General features: G+C 38.4%; 1 protein-coding gene across 2 annotated transcripts in view; it reads left to right on the forward strand.

Annotated features, from left to right (window-relative positions):
- Positions 1-24,560, forward strand: part of LOC135162709 (chondroitin sulfate N-acetylgalactosaminyltransferase 1) — a 51,937-nt gene that overhangs the window by 21,930 nt on the left and 5,447 nt on the right. Inside the window, exons 4-8 of one of the 2 annotated variants that reach the window (XM_064121464.1) lie at positions 7,171-7,220; positions 11,845-11,993; positions 20,266-20,379; positions 23,290-24,148; positions 24,271-24,453. In XM_064121464.1, the coding sequence (XP_063977534.1) occupies positions 7,186-7,220; positions 11,845-11,993; positions 20,266-20,379; positions 23,290-24,148; positions 24,271-24,453 (1,340 nt within the window). In that variant the 5' untranslated portion in view covers positions 7,171-7,185. The remainder of the gene's footprint in view (positions 1-7,170; positions 7,221-11,844; positions 11,994-20,265; positions 20,380-23,289; positions 24,149-24,270; positions 24,454-24,560) is intronic. The other variant, XM_064121465.1, reaches the window with a different exon arrangement.

Raw genomic sequence — 24,560 nt, forward strand, 5'->3', positions numbered from 1 at the left:
GGCCCTTTAAACGTCGACATCAATTTCCTCAACTCTGGACCATCATCTGAGCTTAATTCACCCATTGCACTACATGTAAATGGCATCACCCAGCAATTCTCTGCCATTGTCACACCATTCCACAAGACACAAGACATGACATAAAGACGATGCGCCAGGGTTACGACACAAATACGATGAATAGCATTCCTGAAAAGGAGAAGGTGCTTTTCGTACATGTCCCAAGTATACCCATAATGCTGTGAATTATATTATGAAGAGAGACGTTCCCAGTGCATTATGAATTATTCATGGAGACCCACTGTCTCCTGCCCCCGTGAAACAAATGAAAAATAATGGAATCGAAGGCGGAAACGCACATCGATACGCTCGCCATTACTTCCACTTTTCTTTTTTTTTTTTTTTTCATATTTTTTTCCTCCCGTTGGATGAGGAAAAAGTGCAGATACTTGTTCCGATGGTCGTCCCTCTCTTTCAATGTATAGCGCTTACGAAGGAGAAATCAATCTGCCGTACGAGTATTGAAGAATCGTTGGAGGGTGTTGGGAGGGGGTTGAGAAGTAATCGCTTGCGCTCTAGCGCGAGAAATAAAGGAAATCGATGGGTCATACGGGGTAAAATTGGTTGGCATAGAGGTCGTGGCAGTTGACAATTCTGTTTAGTATACGGAGAGAAAGTTTAAAGAGAAATTCACGTAATACGCGCGTAGAAAAATTGAGATATTCCAGATATAAAATTTGGAGTCACTTGATTTTTTGCGAATATTTCGAAAAATAATTGAGCTCGTGGTATAATTCCAAAGCCAGTGGCTTCGTGAGGCGATGTATGATTTTTTAGAGGTCCATGGATATATAAAAGTATATATATATATATAAAGTAATATTCTAGAATTCTAGTAAAGTAAAAGTCTGAAATGTTCAGGAAAATGTATGGAACGTTCAGTAAAAAAGTGTGACGGTTACGTAATTTTGACTGACAGATTACGGAACAGAAACGTAATTTTTCAAGAATTTTTCTCTCGGTGCATTCACTGAATGTTCCTTGGAATAAATAAATCGTTCCATAACCTTTTAAAAATCTTGAGGATAGTTACTTACGTTTTCTTGCTGTCAGGTTCCTATGGTTTCAGTTTGTTTCTTTGAGAGGAAAATTTACAAAGCTCTTTGATAGTTTTACATATTCATCCTCTTGGGTATCTGCAAAAAGGCTTTGGACTTCTCTCATATTCCACTAATTGGCTCCATTTCAGGTAATTGAAGGAGAAAGAATGAGTAAGCGTAGTCATCTTGGGGTTAAGTGAAAGGAATAAGTAGAAAATTGTGGGGATAACGGAAGGAGTGGGAAAAATCTTGGGGTGTCGTGTCTTTTCCGGATTATCGTGGGGGAGCTTTGCGTAATCCTGAGCGCCCTTTTCTCGGTCTTATCTTCGGTGTATGCACCCGTGGTAACCTAATGAGAATTCATCCCTGGAGGAAGCGGATGATTCTGTTGTAGTTGGAGCGTAATAATAGTCTTATAGAAAATTTTGAAGAGATTCAAACACAAACCAGAAAATGATTTTATTTTATGTTGAGAAGAATTTATTGGCATTTCTCTATTCTTCCTTTGAAGAAACATATCGTCAAGAGATGCAAATTAGAGCATCTTCTTCGGAATTATTGTCAACAGGAGTCATTTAGGGTACTTCAAGTGTTGATTTTGTGTTTATATTTTGAATTTTAAAGACGTGAAAATTATTTTGAATGTTAAAGGAATTTTTGAGAGATTTTTATTAATTTTTCAATTAACCTCAAATAGAAATGACCTTGGAAATTGATAGTGCTGGTTAGTAAATTTTGCGAAGCCACATATCATTAATTACAAAATTTATTACAAAATTTACGGCGTTGATAGGAATTTTTATGTGTGAGTAAAACACATGGCAGTATTTTGCATGTTGCACCTGGATTCTAGTGCCTGGCCCAGTAATTTTTCACAGACTTTTCTCTCCGCGCAATAACGAAATTGTTACGGAATATTCCGTATTTTTTATTGTCCCCTGGTAATTTCTATTCAACCCTTGGAATTTATAGGATTTTTTCGTATTTTTTATTAATTTTTTTCCGTGCAGGGAAGCAATTCACGTCTAACAAAATAAAATTTCCAGCACCACCACTGGATTTTGTTTTCAGCCACCATTTCGCGCCCCTTTTTTCCGCCCTAACACGAGAATTTTTCTCAGATATTTCTTTTCCTGAGAGGAAAAAACGTTAAAGGGAATAATAAGCAGTGGAAGAGAAAGAAAAACCGAGAAGTCAAACATCTCGAGGGCATCAACCAAGTGTTTGTACGTACACGTGACCCAGTGTGTGCACTCGAGAGAGAAGATGAGTATACATTCCCTGGAGTTGAGTCGGAAGTTCTGAGCCCTCTGCCTCCGCTGGCTAGTTCCGAGAGGTTTTTGTTTTTCTCGCCGAGAGCTTTGTGGATCCCAGGGGATAAGGGGTTACATTGAGGAATTTTTGGAGGGCTGCCAAGTACCAGGGCCCCCGTCACAGATCCAACAACGACCATTGGCAAAATAAGGACTAATCAGTGGGGACTAATTAAGGGACGAGATGATTCATTTTAGGGCGCCAAATTCCATAATTTGTTCTGGAAAGATATTTTCATTTTGGGGTTCGCATCGTTAGTTCTCATTGCTTTATTTTCATTAGTTACTTCATTGATTACGCGCTCCGCGCATCTTATTTGAGTTTTCCGTCTCAATGCTGAGTAGGTAATTAATTTTTGTGGGCAATTATGAGCTTTTTTTTTTGTGAAAACCAAAATTTCTTGAAATACTAAAATCTGAGGGACAAAAGCACCGATTGAGAGCCTAATCTTTCCGTATCGACCGACACTTTCGGTCGACCAGGGATTGGCCATTCCTCGAGCTCGATAAAGTGAAAATCACGATGGAAAAATATCAGTCATGTGCCCCCAGGAGTTTCCACCCTCGCCTTCGGCGGGTACGTCAATGGCACGCGACCAAAACCCCGGGGGCAATCGCCCTGAAATATACAATAATTCGGTAAATCGGGATAGAATGAAATCCGGCGATTCCGAATAGTCCATGATTTTCAATTTTGGGGAGTGGAATTGCGATTGTGCAGTTGGATCAACAATTGAACATTTGGAAAAAATACTTACTCCCGAAACTACCTGCACGAAAGGAAATATTCAGTAGTAATACCCCAAGGCCTTCAAAATTATTGGATATTTGAGGAAATTGAGAAAACGACTTCTTCAACTCTTTTTCATTTCTGATATTTTCCACCCCAGATAAAAATTATTCCTGTCAAAAAATCAGAGCGCACTCTGTAATTTTAGTGGAAAAACTTTCGACGTCGTCAATCTTTCTCAACCCATTCACTACTCTTGAAACCAAAAAACCAACAAAAATGTCAAATGAAATGTCTTCAGAATTTTCTGGTGCATGAAAGCTCAGTTGCCACGATTTTTCATTTTATCCGCAGAAGCGTTTTCCCCGGGACGAATTACACGTCTTCCAACACAGTTCTACGGGTATCTAGTGGATGATGGTAGTTGGGTGAGGAGGAGAGAGGAATTGTGGGAATGCAGTCTTGGGAGATATCCTGAGAACGGTGGCTCGGTCGAGAGGGTGCAAACCCACCCGCCCCATCTGCCTCAAGATGAGGGTGGATAAAAAATAGTGTAGGTAGGATGTGGAGGGGAGGAACGAGTGGATAAAATGTAGTAACCTGTGAATGGTGAAAAAATGGTGGATATGAAATATGAATGGTACGAAGACGCCCATGTGTCTCGTGCGAAGAGAAATGTTTGGTGAAAATAATTCTTCTATTTGGTACACGTCTACTTTCCAAAATTTTTCATACAGATAAATATCAAATTTCATTTTTTAGTTTCAGAAATATTGTCCTGATAAGAATACACATTGTCTCAGCTGCAATATCCAAAATTTTTATCGTGTTGTAATTTCGGTAGATTTTGAGGAAGTTTTAGCTTTGAAAATTCAGAATTTTGTGGAAAAATTAAATAGAACTGTCAACTCTAGTCCCACGAGTAAAATATAACATAAATAAAATGTTATGTACTCTCAGTGGAACCATATTTATTGAACAAACAATAAAATTAGATGTTTATTCATCAAAATCTTCGGAAAATATACGTTAACCAAACTGAAGGGTAATTTTTATCATAAATTTCTCTCTGTTCACCTTTGACGATTCCGCTGCATACAGTCTTACCAGTTTGTGGAATTGTCACCAATTGAAATATCACAAACAAGTGGAGCCCAGGATTTCCCGAGAGTAGACATACGCGATGTGGGAAAGGTCATAGATTTTTTTTTTGGACAAGAGTGATTGATCGATTGCCGCAGTCAATGTGTACGGTCGACACATTCATCACACCTGGGTGACAAACCAATTAGTCGATTTTTTTATAGATACTTGGGGAATTCATTCGATTCATTAATTTTGATGATTATTGGTGGACTTTTAGAGTTTGCACATATTGTATTTTGATTTTTTTTTTCTATCCGGCTGCCACTCCAATTAGGGAATTGTTTTATCAGAAAATCAGTTCTCCGAATTTTCGAAAATTCATTTTCGAAAACACATTTTCTCTTCAATAAATGGCCTACAAACAAAAATGAGAAATTCTCTGCTGCGTTCATTGAGAGGAATCCCTCGTCTCATGTCAAAATATACAATTTTGACAATAATATTTATTAACGCGGACAAAACTTCTCCAAATGTTGCAAATTTTCCACTGAAATTCTCGGAGAATGATACACTATATCTTTCTGGAAATATACATACATAATCGTGGCATAAATCCTGTCCAGTGCGGGGTAAATAGTCCATTATCACAGATTTCAGAAATTAAAAAAAAAACGAAACAAAATAACCGGAACCGCTCGGCGATTTGAATTCTCCATTGACAATTGCCAATTCCACCTCGAATGGAAAAATTCAATAAAAAATTTCGCATACGTTTTGTACCGCTTACCTGCGAGGGTGGACCTCCCGATTCATGAAACTTTTACGAGTGTAATATCAGTCCTGCCGACAGTCAAGTGTTGGCAGGGGGTGTCAATGTCCCTCGGAAATACGGCAGAGTTGAGCGTTGATTAAAAATGCTTTGTGACTTGGCTGAAAATTGAGCTGAGAGAGTACGAAAATCCTATAGCCTTTGGGGGACAAACAGGGAGAAACATATGTGCGATAACGTTTGCGGGGGAGGGGGGGGGGGAGAGGAGAGTGGGATCGGTAAAATGGTGAATGCACCGATGGATTGGTAAAAGCTTGCACAGATATGTGGTACATGACAACCGTACGATGACGTGATCAAAAAAAAAAAAAAATCGAAAATATACGACTGGAACTAGAGGAGTTTTTTCATGGCGCGGGAGGGGCAGGAGAATGGAGGAGGGTGTGAGTGGCAGTTCTACACAGATTTGAAAAAACGTCAGTTCAGACTGTATGTGAATAGAGATGTTTAATTGAAATCGTGATACGATGGATCGAGAAGCGAACGATGAGTGATTTTTTGTTTTTCGTCCGTTTAGTTATTTTGTAATTTGATAATTTTGAGCTCCCGCTTTTGCGGAGTTGAAGGGCTGATATTCTATTGGAAATGGGATAATTGTAAATGATTTGTACGTGTAAATTCCGTTTTATTATTTTATTGAAAGAAATTATTGTATGCACTCATATTGTCAATAATCTCAATGTATGAGCTTCAGAGATGGAAATTTGAATCTCCATTATGTACCAAGTTCGATGTATTCCCCAAAAAAGTTGGCCATCTTGATTTATATTAGAACCCAATTTCCCGGAGATTTCCCTTCAATTTTTGTTCTCTCTTATTCACATTTCTCCACAGCCTATTCCATCCCATCTGAGCAGGCTCATCTCTTTCCTTTGAGTCTTTACAGTTCTTGACATCCCACGTATACTCATGCTCATCCGATCCTCATCACAAGCCATTCTTATATCCCCATAGTCGTATATTCAACCCTCCACCATATTCGCAATTTCCGCGGATGTAAAGACGTGATAGTTTATGGGCTTGTAAAAATTTTCACTTACGTTCAATACAGCCTAGGGGGGTTGTCGTTAAAAACATCACATGCTTTAAGAATTTTCATCATCGTTATTCACATCCATAATTTTTTTAGGGTGAAAAAACTATACGTTGGAATAGATCATGGGATATGGGATGAAGTAAACGATACACAGGGGAAAAAAATGGAAAAAATAACCGGATGAGGACAATTAAATGTTTAAAAAATTCTGCTATCAGTAGTAAAATTGTTCAGGGATTTAGTTTTGGGTTAAAGGCCTTCGAGTGTCCTTAGGCTCCACCAAATTAAATTTTCTCTAAAAATTAGACCTCCAGATGTCCAAACGTGCTGTGAGTATAAGTTTTGTCAAAAAAATTACTCTCGATAAAAATTAAAATCGATTAAAAATTGATAAGAATAAAATGCATCGTTGATCTGGTGACGCGTGCTTTCAAATCCAGAAGATCAATTCTGTCATTATCTTCTTCCATAATAAGCCCCACCCACATGGGATTGGTGTGTCATAGGCTTGAAGGTCGATTGGACGTCTGCACTTTGTCAGTTCACCTGCACACATACAAATGGGATAACAAGCTGTAGCTCAAGCAAACATAGCTGATTGCGTGTACCTAACCTTGGTGCTGGAGCTGTACCACAGCCAATCAGGGTGGAATGGGAAGGAAACCAATGGTTGTATCGAAAATTGGTTTGGCACATGGGGTTACAGATGTACGATAGATAACAGGAGACGATCGAATCCACTCATCATCTCGAGTCATCGCAGTGATTATCGACGATATACTCCTGGATATGATGAGCTTTGACTCCATTTTCAGATCTTTCGAGCAACTTCTAAAGAGTGGAGGGGTCTCGAGTGATGTTGGGGCATCGTTCGCTTAATTAATCGCATGTGAAACTTAATTAGGGGATGGTAAACTCTCGAGGGTGGGGGAGATGGGTATCAGAGCTTGAATGACCTCTTGACGTCAGTCCGGGTGTGCCGACATGAATTTACGACAGGAGTAACAAATTTCTTGATTAAATGCGATGCGATTCAATTCAAGTTTTTAATCAAATTTTTTTTTATGTTGTTGCAGATCTAGAGTGAGCGGATGATCTCAATTCCAGTGGCTCGTGTACCATTCAAGTAAGTAAATTTATTTTGTTTTCCGGGGTTTATTGCTCTTGAGATATTACTTGGGTTTAAATTATCTCGATACGAATGAGGTAAAAAAAATTGTAAAATAATTTTATCCATTGTTTTCTGGTTCATAAAAAAAATGTGAAATAGTATTTTACTCGAATAACATTTTCTTTTAATTTTTCTCATTCAATTCAATTTTATGAGTAGCGTGAGATTGAAAAAAATGTGGAAAACATTTTTTTATTTTCTTCGGAGAAAATAATGAATTAAATATAAACACCAATTTTTTTATCGTATAGTTATTTTCTGAAAATATGAAAAATTACGATGCACTGGATGGAAAAAAACTACAGGGGAAAATAAAATATGAACGTGTTCATAAGATACATGACTGCAGAGCATAGTAAAATCTGCCTGTTGGTGTACCACCAGGTGATAGCTCAGAACGTAAAGTTTCATTTCTCACTGGTAATATTCCTGAGTATAACAATGATTTTTTACTTCCGTGATGAGATAACAATCTTCCTTGTTTCATTTCTAACATAAATAATCGAAGAGGTGGAAATGGAATTTTGCTGTATGATACGATAGAAAGCAGGACTGAGTAAAATTTGTAAAATCAAAAATTTTTAATCTTGAGAAAGTTGCCATCTGAATTCGTAAGAATCCATAATATTTCATTCTTTTTCCTTTCTTCAACAACATAAATGTTCTGGAAGAAAACCATTTAAAACTCTCTGAAAAATTATGTTTCCGTTCAAAATTATTAATCAACCCATGAAAAAAAAGTATGACGTGGTAAAAATTTAACTAAAACCCATGAAATTCCGCAATTTATATTTTTTCATTTTTTTTTCAAGCCGCAGAATTTCGATTGTCAAAAGTGAATGCACAATTCACAATTTGAATTTAATCTCGCGCATCTGTTCAGATTTTTCCCAACGATATCAATATTTTTGCTGAGTCAACATGTACCCAAACAAGAGACAACGAGACGTTTTCAGGCTCCACAGCTTCTTCAAGTCCCAACTCTCCTGAAGTGTCACTTGTTGACCGCAATTTGTGGGTCTCGTCTATTCACACGTACCTCCACCGGTGCTATCCTAGTTATAATAACACGGGGTTTGTGGTGGTAAAATTGAGGTGAAGAAAATAATGAAAGAAAATATGAAAATTCCGTATCCCTCTGGGGTGGTATTGCGAGGACACGTTGGGACGCGGCCGGTAAAAAGGATATGAAAAGGAGTCTCAAGGTACATGTATACACGGTTAAGAGCATTACTGTTGTCGTAATTCATGTGTGCGATGTGGAATGGGAAAGGCAGGACCTCCTTTTAGTGGATCCTTATGGGGTGAATGCACTGAGGGTAGTTTCTAACCGCTGTCAGACGTGCAGGGATATAAGGAAGGAGGTGAATTCATTCTTAACACATATTTGCATTTTTTTCATACGACGAGATACATTTGGGGATGAAAATGGTTATTTGGTGTTAGGGGGTCTGCTAGAAGAACTATTGTCTCAGACTGAGTGTCTTCATTTTTCTGGATATCTTACGCGAGCGTCTTTTATTCAGAACTTATGGGGTAGTCAATCGGTTTTCTCGGGGGTTCTAATGCCCACGGAGGGTGGCCGCATTGGCCCAGGGTGGTCACATGATTGACAGGGAAATTAGTCCCATCATTAACCGAAGCTTGCATTATAATACTGCGTCGTTATCACTGCTAAATATATTTTGCGAGGCCAATATATTTTTGCATATCTTTACATGGAGAGAAATATCCAGCAAGAATTATGGTATTCGCATGGCGCTTTACTATCGATTACCGAATCGATAGGAAAATTTGACGTGACAGTATAGGAATTTTTGACAGAACTGTGGGTGGTGACACGTGAAAAACCCCGATTGCCACAATCCCCACAACAAAATTCTTATGCACGATATTTCATGAAACGAAAAATTCTCTCTATAAATATTTCCATTCTGTAAATAAAAATTTCCACGTGTATTCACGTATCAAAATAACTGGTGAATATTTATTATTTTAACTTTCTGCGAACTATGAAGCTTTCGTACATTGTTTTAATAACGAAATCATGTGCAATAACTCGTGAATATTTCGTAATTTCATGATCGCAAGGTTTCGGGTTCAAATCTCGGTCGGGACAATTCATTTTTTTCAGTAAATTTTTCTTTTAAAATCGTATCAAGAATTATTCTGGTTCTCTTCCTGCCTAATCCAAAATCACATCCAATGATTTCTTCTGATGTATGAGGATGGGAAACACTACATAAATTTCCCGTTTTAGATGATGCCGTCTTGGATGATGTAGAGGGAACAGTTTTGGCGTAATTGATGACGACACTGAGGAGAATGATGAGCAGGGAATTTCGGAGGGAGGGATTGTCTAGAAGGGGAATTTCAAACTTGGACATTTTGTCTAACGGAAATTTTATCGCGGGGATTGTGGCATTTGGGTTGTTTTCCAAATTTGTGGTTTCTAGGTTGTGTACAAATTGTTGAAACAAAGATCATGACACTTTTATAATATTTCGAAGTCAAATAATATATTTTAAACGAGTGAGAAAATTTGATTTTCTAAATTAATTATCAAACCAATAAAATTAAAATGAAAATCAATAAAATTTTACTTTCTAAATCAAGTGGATTTTCATGAAAAATATCGGAAAATGCAGGTCCGCCTTGAGAACTGTTTGTCCTTTTCTTTTCTCATAGAGGTAGGAAGACACTATTTCAATCACTTCAATGCAAAATTGACGTATGAGAGAACCTATCGATCGTATAAGCCCCCATCCTCAAACTGTAGAGAGTAGATTCGTTAGCCGATGCTGGGTGAGTTTGCAGCCAAGTTAAGCTCATCAAGAGGGATTCCCAGCAAGATCACACAAAGGGGAGAAGGGGGATGAAGGATTGAGGGAGCCCAAGTGAAGAGTAAGGGATAGAGACAAGCGGATAGAACGGGCGGGGACGTGATCCAGCGGCTGAGTGTGGAGGTCGGCACGAGACCACCAGCAATGATTGATTTAGACAGGAAAGCTCTGGCAACTGGCCAACCCCTTGCTCGACTCTCGAATTCTTCAGCGAAATAGAGAGCCTCGGGGATACAGAGGAAGGGGAGATGGACAAAAAATGGGGGATAGTGGGTGCGAAAGCTCCTATGCTGGCGAGACAAGAAGCAATATTTCATTGCCACACCACCAAGGCATAACCCGAAACGAGAGATTTTTTTTTTTCTAGTCTTTTTACCGAATATTCTATACCAGAACTGAAAGTCGGAATCCTCTTTTCTCTTGCTTACTCTTGTTATTGAATGTTATCGTCTAAGCAGTTGAGTTAACTGACAATGGCAGTGATTTTCGATACCTGCGATAAATATTCACTGAGAAGTTCCAAAAATTTAAAGAAAATTACGAGTCAGAATTGAAATTTCCCGTTTCGGTCACGTAATCTTGACCAGTTTTTAATGAATATCATAACCCTTTTTGAGCGAATTGAGGAGGGAAGGGAAGGGTAGGGTAAAAAAGACCATCCAATTTGTTTCTTTCAATGTAACCCATGGGGTTAGTACACTAACCCCATGGACGTATCATGAACGTTCGTTAATACCATTCGCCAGTAATCGCCTTAGTTATTGATACCTCGTCCCGCGATTGTCTGTCTGTGATCGGTGGTAATTGTTCATCATTATTGATAAATTTCGTGGATTTCAACACACAAATGATGGTTAATCCTTATTCCATCGATAATCCCGATTAATGAAATAACTATGATTATTGATATTTGAATTCAAATGATGAGTCGTGCTAAATTGTTAACAGATTGTTTTGTCGTCAAAAAACGGACGAACAACGACGATAGTTTCAAATATCCAATGCAAATTTCACCCACCCTGAAAATTCCCAGGAATATTTTGACTTTACCCACCGAATTGTGATGTAATTTGACGTCGCTGCCAAAATACAGTTGACAATTTGTGTGAAGGTCGCTGTCACAGCCGATGATGGAAAGCCTCCCCCAATATTTGTATGCTAGAATAATATTCTCTCCCATGACCATCGTGATGGTTCCGTATTTCCCAGGTAGGAAATCACCAATGGCCCAGGCTTCACCCAAGGTATTCCCAAGACTAGGTAAGCTTGAATCAGGCATGGCATCCAACCAGACTTTTCCCAGGCTTGGCACAAGCTTCGTACCCAGGTTTGATACCAGGGAAGGATCCAAGCCTGGGCTTTCTCTGGTGTGACCAAGATATCAAGTCTGGTGGAGTCTAGGACACCAAAGCTTGGTCAGCCAGCCCTAAGACACGGTTGGCCCGAGCGTGAAGCTTGGCGATTCCTACCTGCGTTATATGTCACCATGTTTGGTCATTATCATTGTGTAATAATTAATTTTACAAATTCAATGGAGTATAGTATACGGGGGGTGGCTCAGAGATGCAAATACACTCTTCGAGTTGGTGTGGGGGGGCAGAATAAAATAAACATTGTCAGCGGAGGACAAACTCCGATGGCGCTTCAGTGAATGAGAAAAAACACTGTGGCAAGGGATGGAGGGATGAGTGAGAAGCAAATTGAATCGTGTTACAGTGGAATACTTGTGATTACAGGCGACGCAGGCACACAATGCTACGGGTGCTGGGAGTTCGACTGCTCTCGAGGCTCCTCGTACTCGTTTGCTCGCTATCGTTGCTGTCACTGCTGTTTTTGAATCGTTGTGGCTTTAACAGTATCGATACTGAACTCATCGACGTTGCTGGTAAGTGATAAAATAATATTTATAACTCTTCATTGGCAATTTATAATTACATTGAACATCGTCATCACTGCAACTCTAAATTAGGGACCCAATGAACTAATTATCAATTATATGATTCCACATCTCCTGTTTGTTAGGCAGATAGTCTGCGTTTTTTAAAATCAAATTTTTGGTTGAAAAGCCAGTCAATAATTTCGCTTCGATTGAGTTAGGATATGCTGCGATGATGAGCAAGACTTTTAAAAATAGTTTGATCTCACTATTCGATTTGATCATTTACATTTGATGTCAAAGGACAGGTGCTCTTCTTCCCTCACCCACCCCATCGATTTAATTTTGTACACGGTATAATATTGTATCGCTAAATATTGTCTATTAGTGGATAATATCTCTCTTAGCATTTTTATTTTTATTTTATTTCTCTTAGTTTTTTTCCTTGGATTCTTTTGCAATCAAAAATTTTTGTTGTGGGAATTTTCAAGTGTATTGTTTCGAAAATATTGTTCAATGCATATTCAAAATTAGCATCGTCTTACTTCATATTTTGCGAGACCACGGTTTTCGTTCTTCCTAAGAAGGTGTGCAGCCTCATGTGGGAGGTTGACCCAGCACTGATTGGATTAGGTAATGATATAATACATATTCAACAAAATTCACTGATGGAATTCCACTCTGTAATTTTGGGAAATTCTCAAGAGACCAGAGTGGTTCACATTCTCTATGTGTACACTGGTGTAACCCAGCTGGTGGAAGCAGCAGAACGTGGAGGTGAGTGCCTAAGGCGGCATGAAGCACGGTTGAGGTCCGTGGAGATCGTGCTCATAGCTGGTCCGATGGAGCCCAGGGGCTTTTTGTTGGTGAAACTATGGATATGTATTCAAGAAACGTCTAGAAAGCCGTGAAAATTATCTCAGCTTCTTCGTGTGTGAACTTCATTTTCACTTCGGTGGATTAAACATGAGGTGCAAGGAGAATCGAGAGTTGTGAAGTGAAACATGATTGTATCGATGAATACTAAACACGAATCGGATTAACCACAAGTCCACAGTCCATCAAAAGATGTAAAATAGAATAGGAATAGAACGCAATTGCTAACCATATCACGTATGAATCCTTTTGGACTCAGAAAACCCCATAATTTCGCAAAAATAAGTCCACAGATTTCTCTTCTTAACTTAATTTAATTACCGAATTATTCCCGAAACACTAAGACCTGAAAAACTTTTCCCTCTGCATTCGATTACGCAAATTCGTAGAACTTTCAGATAATGGACGAAATGAATAGCAGTACCAAAAGACACTAGGAAAACCATTGAAAATTTCAAGCCCTAAAACTAGCGTCACGAAAGAGTAAGGAAGGAGGCGGGAGTTAGATAAACGGTGCCGGGGAGTTTCGTTAAAAGGCGTTATCGCTTTCCGGTCGTTGCATCGTTTCTTCCAGTTTCAGTTTCCTCTTCTCTTCTCCTCTTCTCCTCTTCTCCTCTTCTCCTCTTCTCTCTTCTCCAACAGTTGTCCTCACTTCTCTCATGGTCTTCAGATTCTGGTGAAACCTAGGAAATTTTCTTTTACTCTTTTTTTTTCTATTCTACCTCCTCGATTGACTATTTTTTTTTCTTTCATTTTCCTTTCTTTCGTATTTTTTTCCTCTCTTTCCGGTTTTACTTGAGGTCTTACGAATACTGCAAAGTGTGGGAGGACCAGAGTAGTGCCTGACTATGAGTTTTCACCATGAGAGGTAAAACTTTTCAATTATTTCGTGGAGATGTATTTCTATAACAACAGCCATTTCCTGGGAAATAAGGAAAATTGGATTTTAGGTAATATGAGAGTTTCACGTTTCACGACAAATATTGTTGATTGTATAGCACAATGATTGTTTTATTTAGAAATATAGAAGAGACGTACATTGTTAGAAAAAAAATGGCGGTCTTTAACATTTAATGTTCAATTGATTTTATACAGTCACGATGAATTGAGTGAGGTACCTAACGCGATTGATGGACTGTTGACTATTCTAAAAAAAATGAACAAAACATTTTTGGACAGATCTCGTAAATCTCAACAATTCAAATTTATTTTTTAATTTTTCGGCGAATGATAATTTGCTCCACAAATGCCGAATGAATGGGATATTATTATTTCTATGTATATTATTATATTGTATTTATATTTTTCCTTTGCGTGAGGCTTTTTACAAGATCTTCTGCTGACAAAATCCCTTATCACTATTATTATTAGTATTTACACTTGAAATATGAAAATGCTCGCCAGCGCACATGATGCCATTGATTTTTGGTGTCCCCTCTCAGCTTGGGGACCCGAGTTTACCTTCCGGTATGTACGCAACCAAGCGTGTTTGCTAATGCAACCATGTCGCCGGCTTTACCTAGGTACGTGAAAATGTGTATTCTAGGTTTCTCGAAAATCATTGCCACAGCGTGCTCAATATATTTACGGTGTATTTAACTCTCGGTGAGCGTAACTCGATGTCTAATTATGAGCAAGTTTTCCAAGGAATGGGTTTTTCAGTATGAGTATCTTCATAACCTGCTGAAAGTCTCCAAAGATATGAAGTTGGTAAACGTATTTCGCTTCGTTATGGAATAATGAAACTTCCTTCAATTAATTGTTGCTGAATATCTTAGACTGAATCTCAACCTGATGGTGGTGGTGAATGTTTTTGACATGCGGTAACCCAACTCCGGTGAGCCGCTGTTCAAGCGAAATTGTATGCGGGAAAAACAACGTGAAAAAATTAATTTTCGTTGCGAAAATTATGAAAATGATCCGAGAAAATGAATTATGAAGTACTTTCTCTCATTATTTATTTCATTATTTACTAATTTTTTTTATTTTCAGTGAGATTTCTCAGTCAATGAACACGAATAATCAAATTAGCATTTTCCGCAGAATTCAATGCAAAAATTTGGACAATCTGGGGGATTATTCGGATTAATGTCTTATCAATTTTGAAAAATGAAGAATTGAGTTGAATAATGAAGATATATTCTTCACTGAATACTTTAAGTAAATTTTGAAAATTTAATTTCATCATTTATTCAGTATTTCTATCCTCTTTTCCCCCAAAACGTGAGTGCACTTGGGCGGTTTGTTTTCCACCTGTCCACGTATATATTCTCTCATCTTTATGCGATCCTCGAACCCTCCCGTTTGCTATCTCACGCGCGATTGTACGTGCCACATCCCTTCGCTCTCTTTCCTGTCTATATCCTTCTACAGTGTTGGTACGCACATGGAGAGAAGAGTAATGTATATACATATAACAGTAAAACCCGAGTGGATATGGTGGGTTAGTGGATATAGGTGATAGAATGGGGTGGATTTCAGCATTGAAATCGAAGAGGGTTGAGGGCGAGAAGCACTCAGTTGCGCATACAAGCCTCGTGTGACGAGCACCCGGTGAATTGTGTAGCTGCTGGTGGCTTACTTTTACGTTTATGAAGGTGATATTTTTCGGTACTTCATAGGAGTGATAGAAGTGGACATGTCAGGTTATATTGCTCCTACTTAAATTATGAGCGTCGCTATCAAGTTACTAATGAAATTGAATTTATGGTTGAAACATAAATCGCTTAGTGATGTTATGAGCGAATTTTCACAATATTATTCTCCACGGGGTGAAGAAATGTCGAAATTTCGCCGGTGAAATTCAGGAAAGAATTAGTGTCTTATTTTTGAAATCTCGCAAATGAGAAGTTTGCAATCAAATGATCTGATGAAAATCTGTTATGAGTCATTTTTAGATCACTTCTATCCTGGACTCCAGTAAAAAATAAAATATGATGATTAATTTTAATTCGACGGTGAATAATTTTTATTCACGTCTCATGAATTCAACGTTTCCATTTCAGTAATTGTTGGTGAATATTGCCCTGGGGCTCCAGTAATTTATACTCCACCCCACAGTAATTCTCTTTGTTATCCGAGTAAAATTTCATAATAATAACATTCGTGAAATATCATAAGATGGGGCAGCATCATAATAATTAAAATTGTCCTTTCTTTCCAATTTTTTATTATTAACATCTCATTGGCAAGGCGGTCACACGTTCATAGATTCACAATAATCCCAAAAATCATAAATCATGTCTGGGAAAAATACAAATTTCTTTCCTCAGCATACAACTACTAGACTTCACAGAGAATTTTCTCCAATCGCAAAAAGAGCAATCCCCAAAAACAAATAAGACGACGAAAAAAAAATGGAAAGCATCTCAGCACATATCTACAGGAATAGCTGCTCTGCAGAATTCTCTGGCACAATTCCATCCCCCTCAAAAAAAAAAAAACAAGTGCATCAGGGGATGAGGAAAAGTGTCTTACCTACGTGAATTTTAAATTATGCCTGTGGCCAACAACTTCTGGCCGTTGAATCCGTAACCGCTTGGAAGGAATAAATGAATAGTTGTATATACGTGGCAGCGAGGGAATGGTTTTGGTATGGGGGTTGCATGCGCACTATTCATTTCGTGAAACAACACGAGCGCCACTAATTACCATCCAGCAACATCTCTTCATTCAATTTTCGATGTTGTTGTTTTACCCTTTTCTCTAGTTTCTCATTCATCCTCCGTCTCGACTAATGACGTACTATCAATGTAGTGTGTGTATGTGTTCTGAGAAAATAGAAGTAGTAAATAAAAGAGTGAGAAAGAAGCGAGTCACTAATCAACGGTGTGATACCAAATAGTTGCTTTGAATTTTACAGTTCTTGTCTGCTGAAGATCTTCCAGAATTCATCAGACGGATCATAGTAGTATTGTTGAAAGTATTTGTATTCATCGATTTTAAACTGGTCTCTGTCTTGAATCGAAAAAGAAACAATCGTATTTTTTTAAATTTAAACTGTAGCGTTTTTTAATTAAACTATGTTACATATGAAAATTTCCAAATAAATGACGTCTTGTAGTGCGATGTTCCATAGTAATTTTTACTGTGGTACCATTCTATAAATTACTAAAAACTTCTTTCACATTTTAGTGTGCAATCGGTGTATGATAAAAAGATTTTTCACTTGCTTTCAATCATCTAATGACAAAAATGCGAAAGGGAGCTGCAACCAGGACCTCTGCTGTGCTTTTCTAGTATTTTGGCCCATTAAGCCATGAACAGAGACATTTATTTCACTTACACCAGGACTGGGTGGGCGGGGGGTTGTGCCCAGTGGAAAGAAACGTACGCGATTTATCGTACTTACTGAATCCTCGATGCTTTACACAGGTCGTAAACCCCTGGCTCCACCTCACTCTAACCTGCGCCTCCATTGGAAAACACATGAAGTTGTTGAAGAATGACGAGCTCTCGTTTTTCCTTCTTTTTCTTCGGGTTCGTAGTTGTCGAAGTATTGGAGAAATCCTCAGAGTTGAGAACGCCAAAATGGTCGATAGAAAGTTGAAGTTTATTTTTTTCAATTACTAAAAACTGAACTTTCTTTGGAAACAATTATTGGCAGAATGCATACATATATCATTCTTGATTGCTCTATTGCCAATTTGCTGAGTAAGTGCGGTGTTAAAAAACTTTGGTGAAATTTTCGCCGGCAAATTCTGGAAATTTTCATCGTTTTATCGTTCCACTAACATTGCAGAACATTTTGGCATTGAAAATTCAGCATTTCGTGGAAAAATCAACGAGAACTGTATTTTTCTTCTATTTTTCGATAGAAATGGACTGAAAAATAGTGAATCCTGATAAACACATTCGTGAATGTGGAAGATGGTGGCATTGAGTGGAAAAAAATCATAAAATTGCTGATTTCATTGAAAATTCAATATAATTTGACAGTATATGTTCACGTTGTCATGTCTGTGAAAATCCTGGAATTTCACCAAATTTTAATAATGAAAAAACGAATGTAAAGACAAATTATTGAATATCACAAAGTTAATTCGATTATTATTCGAGTATTATTCGAAATAAAAGTTCAATCACTATTTTCTAACGAAATGGTCAACCAAGTTAAGTGACCTCAACTTTTAGTTCATTTTTCAGAATCATTTCTTTGATCATTTCGCTGAAGGTATCCAATCTGTGATTAGCCGGGTGTCTAATGCACTCCTCTGAATCAAAGCTCGGGATCGATTCTGATAGAATTGCGAGGGAGAGGTTTTTCTCAGCGATTTTATCGGGAAAAAGCATCACATACCTTTCACTATATTATCTGTAATCAGCGCCTATCCATTTTCCCCAAGGTTTTTCAGAGAACTCAATATTGCCACATTTTTTTCCACTTCTCATTTCAAGAAGACGGTAGAGCAATTTTCCTCGAAATTTCATTATCTCATTGAACGAATACCCTATATGATCAGCATTATTAATTGGAAAAATAAAAATAGAGTAATATTTTCAGGTACTACCGATTTGACACTTGGATTTATATGGTCCCTCAGGTGGCTAATTTTACTAGGTCATCCGGGTCAAATTTGCTGATTTTTATTTTCTATCTTATCAGACCGTTATGACTGATCTTTAATTACAATTCCATATATCTTATTAGTAGTAGCACTCTTCCTCTACACAAATCACCTTTTCCAGCCCTTTCATCATTTGTAAAAAGCCAAATATCTCTCACTTTTCAACATGTCACATGTATCAGCTAGTCAACATTAATTATGATCAGTGTGTGGAGGGGCGGATCCAATCCTTGATTACGGAGACTTAAGCTCTAGTTAGAAAGATTTGATCTCATCAATGTGGCACATAATTAGGTCAAAATTGGAATATCTCCTCGGGGTCCATATAGCCAGATACGAACATGTCCTGATGTCGACTTAGTTGACCTCTCGTCATAAATCATTCAAACATACTGACCTGGCACTTCCTACTCCACTAACACAAATTCTCATCCATTTGCCGCATTTTCTTCAACTCAATTTCCACTCAGTGAAGTGCAAAATCACCATCCACCTCCACCTCCACCTCTCTTCTCCAATCGTCAACTTTACAATTAGGCCAACTCAGGTTTTTTCTCCACCATGACAATGAAGAAGACACGAGCATAAAGCTTTTTTTTCAGCTCGTAAACCGCGACGACATTTTCCTCTCCTTTACCAGCAAGGTTGGCTAAAAATTTCGTAGCCGACACAGTACGATGGAAGTGAATATAACTGCACTAGTCGGGTGGTACTTTGGTGGCGGTACAGCGGCCAGAAAACGAGAAACTGCACTGGAAAGCGAGATGAAGAGAGAAAGAGGGAGAACCAACGGCCATAAACGAGAACACCATAAAAGCCGGTCCCGGATAAGCGTCTATCACGAGAATATCTCGACGCTTTTGGGGTGGAAATCCAAGGGAAAAGTTTCACTCGAGCCACAGGCGCATGGACATCAACTGATGCAGTCGTATACAGCAAAAGCCCACGGTGCTTATTCCACGGGGGTTGAAATACGAGATAATGCTGCAAGACATCACAAACATTACACACATGAGTTTATAGTGAATTTACTTCCCACAACACGCACGCAACATCCTTTTACATTCGTCTACATGCATTAGGTCTGTACATCCGTCACTGTTTTCAGAGGATGAGGTTGGGGACGAAGTGGAAGTTGTGATAAATAGAATCGCATCAGTTCTGGGTTACAAGTGTTTCGTGGTTCAAAATGGATAATACCACGTTGAAAATTATGAGTTTTTTTTGTATTAGCCGACTGTTATCAATCTTGTTTGAAATCAGGTCCTCAGGTCGGTATTTTACTGACCGTATACACTTTTAAATATTGGCAGTTGCAAAATACTCAAAATAATTGGATGACTGAAATTCGAAAAAATTCATACGTAATCAGTTTTAACTAAATTAAAGTTTGGAAAGTGTTGATATTTTTCTAACCATTTCTCCCTTATAAATAAATAATAGAACGTAGAATAGATACTTCTACGAAGTATCAAAAAATTACTTGATTTTTTTGCGTCTAATGATTAAAAATTCAGATTTTAAATTTTGACTACAACGAATGTATTGATTTTTCCATAAGACACTGTATTAAATTGTGATTTATTTATTTTTGACACTGATACGATGATTGAATTGAGGAAATCATTACGATCCCAAATGCGATCGAGATTTCTAAACATTTCGTGTTCTTTTCTATCATCATTGAATTTTTTGAAAGTCTACAGCCACTTTGAGAGTTTCCTGATTGAACAACAGATCGATCTCTGTTTTACAGAGTATCATGTTGGGAACAAAGTAGAATATTTCACTCTTGTAGAATTAGATCACTCATAAAAGCGTTCCTCCTTCTGTTTTAGACCCAATAACACCGGCGAGTGAAGCGAGTCAAAGGGAGGAGGAGACGAGACTTGAGTTAGAGAGACTCACTGCTGAAATTCGAACGTTAAAGCTTCAAATATTGCAATTAACAGGTTAGTTTATTACTTACAATTCAAGAAAATGTAAATGCAATTTTTTAAATAATGCCTTGCTGGTAAGGCCTACTGATCTGAATTGCCTGAGAATATAACTCTCCCTGAAACGTGGTTGTTGCTTGCAGATAAGGTCTGTATAGTAACAAAAGCCTCAGACCAGCTCTGCTTCCTAAATTACATTAATGGACACGTTTGATCGTCGCGCAATGTGTTCCAGCAAATCGAATCAAAATATTTATCCAGAATTTACATGATACCAAGATATCCCCTGTGATGAGAAGCTAGACTTGTTTCTCCCACCAAACACTACAAATTGTTAGCACATGGTGAGAGGACAAAGATGGAAATTGTGGGGATGTGGTTAAGCCCAAATTTATGTGTAATTCGTGAGTGCGTAAACAATGGATTTGTGGTGAATAAGGAGCTTGCTGGTTGCACTGTATACTGTCTATTGTATCGGGGCAACATATATATGGAAAAAGCTTTTATCAGAAGTTGCAATTTTATGTTTAGTAGAGAAAAGAAACTCGTAACTACGCGATGCAATAAGGTGCAGAAGGTCAAGAAGGTATGATCCTGTTGAATTCTATGTTGTCGTCCTTCAGTAGGCGATAAAAAATAGAACCATTGTGTTATAGAATTATTTTTTCGTGAAAAAAAAATCTTTTCAAAATGAATCGCTTCTAATTAGTCACTGCTCTTATGAGAAACTTCACTTTGAGTTGAACAATCATTTCCCCATCGGAAGGCTTCTGATGTTGTCTCGAATATAAAAAGAATCTCCTTCAAACTTGGACGATAAATCAATCCTGATTGCTATCATTACAGGATTATCGACCATTTCATACCGATTGTCTGTTTTTTCTTACACCACTGGAAAAATCAACTGAGAATGTCCATTTGAAGAAACTTTTTCCGCCCGATAAATCATCTGAGCCGATGGCATCGTTTCTCCCATTCAATTTCCGAAAAACTAAAAGGGGAAAATGAAAATCGTATCCTACTGCAAACTTTGAACTTTATTTGTAGAAACGTACCAGATACGATGTACGCCTCTAACTGAAGATGAGGTCCTTACGAGCCTCCCGTTGTCCTCCATTCCCTGGAGAGCATTCCAACAGCCGACGTTGGATGCGCTTCATCCCCCTCTTCACACCACCGAAGTGCTCCATTACAACTTCGTCGCGACCATTCAAGTTCAGAAATCATGAAACCCGGATGCTCACCCTTTCTTCATATTCTCGTCCCTCCACAAGACGACATTCACGCCCGCATGAAAAAGATTTTTATGATTGTAGTTGTCTGAATTAAATTCCACAAATCTCAGAACTTTCCTTTCGACGCTATTCAGACAACTCCAGAGGTTTTAATTACTTCATTTATGAAAAAGAACATTCCAACAAAAAGACTCTGATAATGGGAGACAATTACAACTCCCCCATAATTCCTGAATAAACATTCGGGAGTCGTGAAAAAAAAAAAGAAGAGCAGAGACTGTATAATGGCCTCTGTCGTTACGGAAGTTAACAGAGTAACAAAACTGTCGACTGACGCTGCAAGATGCTCCTAAAAACAACAGTACACAATTCTTCTTTTGGTCTTACTCAAGGTAAAGAGCTGAGAGCGGCACATTCAAGCATTTTGCAACTGCCATTACTTTCATCAGAATCATCCCCTCCCCCTCCTCACCTCCTCTTGAAGATACTCACAAAGGCTAGTCTCTCCTTTGCAATTTCACTCCTAAACCATTTCCCTGGCTGTTACTATCCATCTGTCTCTATCAATTCTCCCTTCTATCTGTCTCGCTCTCTCATACTCCCTTTTTCCTTTCAGTAACATTTCGCATCTCATTTTCTTCTTCGTAAAAGGCACTGAGTTAAAACCATGAGCTGCTATTTTCCATTACGGGTAACTCTAGCCCCTCCTCCCCCCCTCTCACTTCTCTAGCTTAGGTACGAGCATTAAAATGTTGAAGCTAATAAAAACCCTCTCAGAGTTACGAGAACTGCCGAACAAGTCACGCATTTCAACGTAAATTTAAAGCTACCAAGCATTAACTTCTTCTGGAATGTGTATTGCCATTTTCCCCCAACACTGGGAAGAGTATTTCTCCCTTCTGTTGTCATTTATTCACGTGAATCGCGTGCTTGAAACACCTTTTGCTGTATCAGAATGCTCTGACGTAACGTTTTTCGAATTCCATTCGTACACGTTAGTGTACGCCTTGTCATTCGTGGGGGGAGAGAAAATTTTTGAAAAATAAAGGAGTGTAGGTTTCATATTGAGAAGCTCTGGTCCTTGGTTGTTGGCATATCTTCATTATTAGGGAATTACAGGTTGCAAGGGTTTGATGGTGTCTTGAAAGTTTTGAAATTATTCAATTTCAAAGCCGAATGAGTAGTTGATCATTAAAAAAATGTGCTACCAATTTTTATGATTGGAAATATGCACCACTAATAATCGAGGAACTAATTGTCACGGTAACTCATAAGGTTCAGGATGTATAACGGACTTTATTCATTCGATACAAAATTGCTGTGAAGACCAAGATTTATGGAAATATTTATGGAATGGAATTGCAGTACTTTTTAGGCATAACTTGTCCTTCAGCCAAGTGGTTGTTCACAACTTGTGATCGAAATAATTCAATTGAAAAAGGAACGAAATGAAAGTAAAATTTTAAGAGCCATTTCACACTTTGGCAATCAGTACAATTTTCATTGCAGTAGTTGACTCTTTTTTCCTTAAATAGCTTTTGTTTAAAATGGCTATTATGATGATTGACACCTAGAACGTAAGAAAACTTTTGATAAATTAGTGGTGCTCTCTCCATAAAACTTGACTTGTCGCAGCCAATTTTACTAATCATTTCCCCTATCCAATCATTTAGTTTTCTATTTCATTCAGTTCGTATATTTTTAGGTGGGCCACCAGGACATTCCGATACCATAGTCTCAATTAACTCCTCGGAGATTGGTGATTGTCTGGCAGCAAGACGTCAAGTTGAATTGGCGGAAATCACTCAGGGTCTACCTCTCAACAATGAGTACGAGCTAATAGCATTCAGTCATTTCACGATATCCCGTCTGTACCCGGTCGATCTTGGGTTAGGCAAGCGAGTGGTGGAAAAGCCGATTGGATTCAAGAGAAAGGACATCCTCGAAGCTGTGTCAAAAGCCATTGATATCCTCAACAAGAATATTTCATCGATCGCTGGAAGATATACAACAGAAGATTTCCTGGAGGGCCTCTACAGGGTTGAACCCACCACTGGGACACAATATGAGATGTACTTCAGAACGAAGAATCTCAACAAGAGTTCCCAAATATCATATCCTGGGTACACGAAGATCGTGATGATGAGGCCTTATGCACCGATTCACTTTGTTACAGTACAGAAGCAGCAGACGAAGGAGAAGGAATTGATTCACATTATTCTTCCATTATCCGGAAGAACAGGAACCTTCCAAAGTTTTATGGATAAATTCGTGAAGATTGGACTGAAGAATGACAAAAGAGTACATCTAACAGTGGTTTATTTTGGAACTGAAGGTCTTTCCGAAGCTCAAGCTATCATGTCTAGGGTGTTGATGACCAGGGGCAGTGGTGGATCAAATCAGAATCTTCGTTTGCTAGCTCTCAATGAAACTTTCTCCAGGGGAAAAGGCCTCAGGGTTGGAGCTGAACGAGCCTGGAATGGAGACGGTGATGTTCTCCTATTCATGTGCGATGTGGATGTTGTCTTTAGTGCGCGATTCCTAGACAGGTGAGTTTTATGAAATTTTCCCACCTTGAGGTGACCTGAGAACTTGTGAAAATTTACGCGCATCATTGTAAATAAGGCTTTCATGCTAGGGTAATTTGAGAAACGTTTCCTGTCTGATGTAGATGTCGTTGGAATACAGCACCAGGACGCAAGGTCTATTATCCCATTGTCTTTAGCCTGTACAATCCTCATGTGGTCTACACGCTTCAGGGGCGCAAGGTGCCACCTGAGAAGGATCAACTTGTTATCTCCAGGGACACTGGCTTCTGGAGGGATTTTGGTTATGGCATGACGTGCCAATACAGGTGTGTTGAATTCGACAGATATTTCTTTGAACTTCAGATTGAATTGTCCGCTATCTGTAGCGAACGTTTAGGTCCATCGCCTCAGCATCAAAACAAAATGACCGATA

The sequence above is a fragment of the Diachasmimorpha longicaudata genome, chromosome 5 (assembly GCF_034640455.1).
Source record: "Diachasmimorpha longicaudata isolate KC_UGA_2023 chromosome 5, iyDiaLong2, whole genome shotgun sequence".
NCBI classification, from domain to species: Eukaryota; Metazoa; Arthropoda; class Insecta; order Hymenoptera; family Braconidae; genus Diachasmimorpha; species Diachasmimorpha longicaudata.